The sequence below is a fragment of the Morus notabilis genome, unplaced genomic scaffold, assembly GCF_000414095.1.
Source record: "Morus notabilis unplaced genomic scaffold, ASM41409v2 C11481815, whole genome shotgun sequence".
Taxonomy (NCBI): Eukaryota; Viridiplantae; Streptophyta; class Magnoliopsida; order Rosales; family Moraceae; genus Morus; species Morus notabilis.
In genome coordinates this window covers 1-3,399 of record NW_010387607.1, presented here as the reverse complement: position 1 = coordinate 3,399, position 3,399 = coordinate 1, and the positions used below count along the sequence as shown (strand labels likewise).

The 3,399-nt window shown below is 44.9% G+C and overlaps 1 protein-coding gene across 1 annotated transcript; it reads right to left on the bottom strand.

Annotated features, from left to right (window-relative positions):
- Window positions 1–194: 194 nt before the first annotated feature.
- LOC21384055 (leucine-rich repeat receptor-like protein kinase PXC1) lies at window positions 195–3,358 on the bottom strand. Its single transcript, XM_010114934.2, has 2 exons — window positions 1,855–3,358; window positions 195–1,209 (listed from the first exon to the last, which is right to left on the bottom strand). Exons 1-2 carry the CDS (start codon window positions 3,245–3,247, stop codon window positions 536–538), a joined length of 2,067 nt encoding a protein of 688 aa, XP_010113236.1. The 5' UTR covers window positions 3,248–3,358; the 3' UTR covers window positions 195–535.
- Between the last annotated feature and the right edge of the window lie 41 nt (window positions 3,359–3,399).

Genomic DNA, 3,399 nt, shown 5'->3' with positions numbered 1-3,399 from the left:
TTAATTGGAAGAGAAATAACAGATCAGTGGACAATATTTGGTTGAATTGATTCAACTTGTTTTACTTTCTTCTTTTTAGCAAATCCCAGGTCGATGTTGAAGTCTTTACGAGGTTAACATTCAGTTCAGCTCTACAGTTCAGCAGAGATTGATTCAAGTTTTGAGCTAATATTAAGGCCACTAAGCGTGCCAAATCTTTACTTTGAATATGAGTAATAAACAAATACAACTGAACAAAGCTACATTACATAACAGGAAAGCTAATTAAATTTAAAAAAAAAAAAGAAAAAGAAAAAGAACTGTCTTCTTTGTTGATCAGTACTGAGATCATTGATCTCACACCTTTCAACAACAAGAAAACCATAAAATTACAGTTATTACAGACCATAGCTAGACAACCATAGAATCCGAGTAGAGAGAGCCTGCAGCAGCAGCAGCAATTAGCAGCGAGATAATGCAAATGAAAAAAAAAATGACGATGACATAGAAACAACCATGGAACATCGCAGGCAAATAACGTTGGACAATCTCGATCTCAAGGCAGCCCATCTTCGGTGGTGGCTACAGAAGGCGAAAGTGAATTTCTCGACTCATCGTAGTCTTCTCCAAGTGGAGATTGCTCAACCCTTATTTCCTCAATCATCTTAGCAACTTCAGCCATTGTAGGCCTCTTCTCTGGTTGTGGCACAACACAAGCCAACCCCACATGAAGCATCGAAACGAGCTCTTCCTCAATGTTCTTGTACCTCAAAAGCTCTTGATCAAACACTTCCCCTGTCCACTCTTCCTTCACCACAGACCTGACCCACTTGGGAAGGTCCACCGTCTCCTCTTCCTCCTCAAATTTAGGCCTAGTCGGCGAAGGGTACTGCGAGGGAGCTCTACCTGTGAGAACTTCCAATAATAAGACTCCAAAGCTGTAGACATCAGCCTTTTGAGAGAGCCTCTTTACTTCTGACTGTTCAGGAGCTCTGTAACCTCCCAATCTCGCTATGGCATGAACAGGGTTGAGAAGCAGAGACAACCCGAAATCGGAGATACAAGCCACGCCATTCTTGTCAAGTAGAACATTGGAAGCTTTCACATTCCCATGTGGTATTTTGGCCTCGCCATACTCCTCATGAATCCGAGCAAGCCCGCGAGCTGCTCCTAACACCAAGCTGATCCTTGTAGTCCAATCCAGTGGAATTCTCCCCGGACCCCGGTTCCCTAGTTGCACCAAAAACATTGATAACAATCACACACATGCCATATTATATAATAAATAGGGAATTCAGTAATAGAAAAATGATATATTCAATTGGTTTTGCATTAATCTAAGGTTTAAAGATAAAGCCGCATGTTATAAGCCCCACAGTCCCACTCACCTAAATAAAATCTAAGAAAACAAAATTTCGGGAAATTACAAGGTAGCGTAAAAATCCCATGAACCATACTTTATAATCTGAAGTAGATATTTCTTAATCTTTATATTTTATAGGAAAAATTAGGGATATAGCAAAATTTTACTAATTACATTGAAATATAGCAAAAAATTTAGAATATTTTACAAATAGCAAAAATAAAAATCACTAAAATAATTATTGCATGATTTTGTAGTATAGAAATGTGAATATTATTGTAATAATTACTACATAATTTTGTTGTTCTTAAAATATTTTAGAAAAATCTGTTATATTTCAACTCCATTTTTATAAATTTTATACATTTGTCATGCAGTGTAATTTCTTCTACCTTTTTATTGTAAGATTTCACTGGATGAACTTAATTCCGATATGATCTTAAGAGTAAAGACACTAACCACAAAGACCATAACTTTGATGGTTTTGAAGATATATAGAATCAGAGAAATACCATGAAGAAGATGGTGCAAGCTTCCATTGGCGAGATAATCATAGACGAGAAGCTTCTCCTCCTTGGCATAGTAGTAAGCTCTGAGCTTCACAACATTCGGATGCTTCATCTTCCCAATCACATCCATGTACTGCTCGAACTCCTTCCTCGCGCATGGATTCGCGTCCTTCAACCTCTTCACCGCCACCGTGCAGCCGTCGTCGAGCACCGCCCTGTACACCGTCCCTAAGCTCCCCTTTCCCAGCATCTCCGCCGACGCCCTCAGCAAATCCTCTAGCTCGAACTGCTTCTTCCTGTCGAAGAACACCAGCCTGCTCCGATCCGTCCCCGTCGTCCCGTCGCTGTCTCCGCCGCCTCCGCCGTTGGCGTAAACCTTCTTATCGCTTCCGTAGCTGCTTCTCCTTTTTCCAGCCTCGCTTCCGGCCATGGACGAATTCGATCCTCGCTCCGATCTTGCGCAGTAGTGCGCGACCACGAACGAGACGATCACCAACATAGCCACGCAATTCGCGATCACGATCGCGACGATCGCGCCGGCGCTCAATCCTCCCGATCTCCGCGAATGCTTCTTCGATTCCTCGCCGTTCGGTACTGTTTGCGGCAATGAGCTAGGATTTGACGGGACGGTCTGATCGGACGGCGTCGTTCCGGTGAAGGAACAGACCGGCAACGGACTCGAACCGCAGAGGCCTTCGTTTCCGTAGAAGCTCTCCTCTCCGAATCTCCTCAGCATCGGATCCGGCAATTTCCCGTACAGCTCGTTGTTCGTCAAGTTCAGCTCCTTCAAATTGGGGAGTTTCTCGGAAAAGTCGGGAATTTTGCCGGAAAGCATGTTGTCCTGGAGGCGAAGCGTGAGGAGTCTGTGTAATTTCTCGATTTCCGTCGGAATTGAACCGCGGATGTTGTTGTCGGAGAGGTCGAGGCGGAGTAGGCGGCGGAGGGAGGAAATCTCCGGAGGAATCTCGCCGGAGAGGTCGTTTCCGGCTAGGTAAACGAGCTTGAGGTTGACGCAGTTGGAAAGCGGCGAAACGGTGCCGTTGAGGCGGTTGCCGTGGAGGTCCAAGAGCCTGAGCTGCTCGAGAGAGGAGAGAAGGTCGAGCGGTCCACGGAGGTTGAGCGAAGGAAGAGAGAGAGCGACGACCCGGCCGGTCGGGGAGCAGCGAACGCCGGTCCAACCGGCGGCGCAGGCGTCGGGGCCTGTCCAGTTGGAGAGGAGATTGCCATGCGTGTCGGTCTGGAGGCGGAAGTTGATGAGCAAAACGGTGTCGTTTTTGGCCGGAAAAGAAAGGGAGAGATTGGGAAAGAAGAGGAGGAGGAGAAGAAGAAGAAGAAAGGGTGAAAAGGAAGCCATGCGATAGTGATGATGATGAAGATGATAAGAATTGAGACTCATTTGTTCTTTTTTGGAGGGGCTTGGGCGGGAATGGGGTGAATAAGCAATGAGTGTTTTTAAAAAAACTATAACGTCTCTCACTCTTGAGTGTGAAGTGCTTCCCTATTTCATGTTTTTTTTTTCTCATTTTTTTTTTTCATTTTAGATTCGGA

Excerpts from the sequence above, each read along its gene's own strand:
- LOC21384055 (XM_010114934.2), bottom strand. The coding sequence starts at position 3,247 with ATGAGTCTCAATTCTTATCATCTTCATCATCATCACTATCGCATGGCT. Across the intron at positions 1,210-1,854 it reads CTTGCACCATCTTCTTCATG|GGAACCGGGGTCCGGGGAGA; the intron begins GTATTTCTCTGA and ends TGGTGCAACTAG.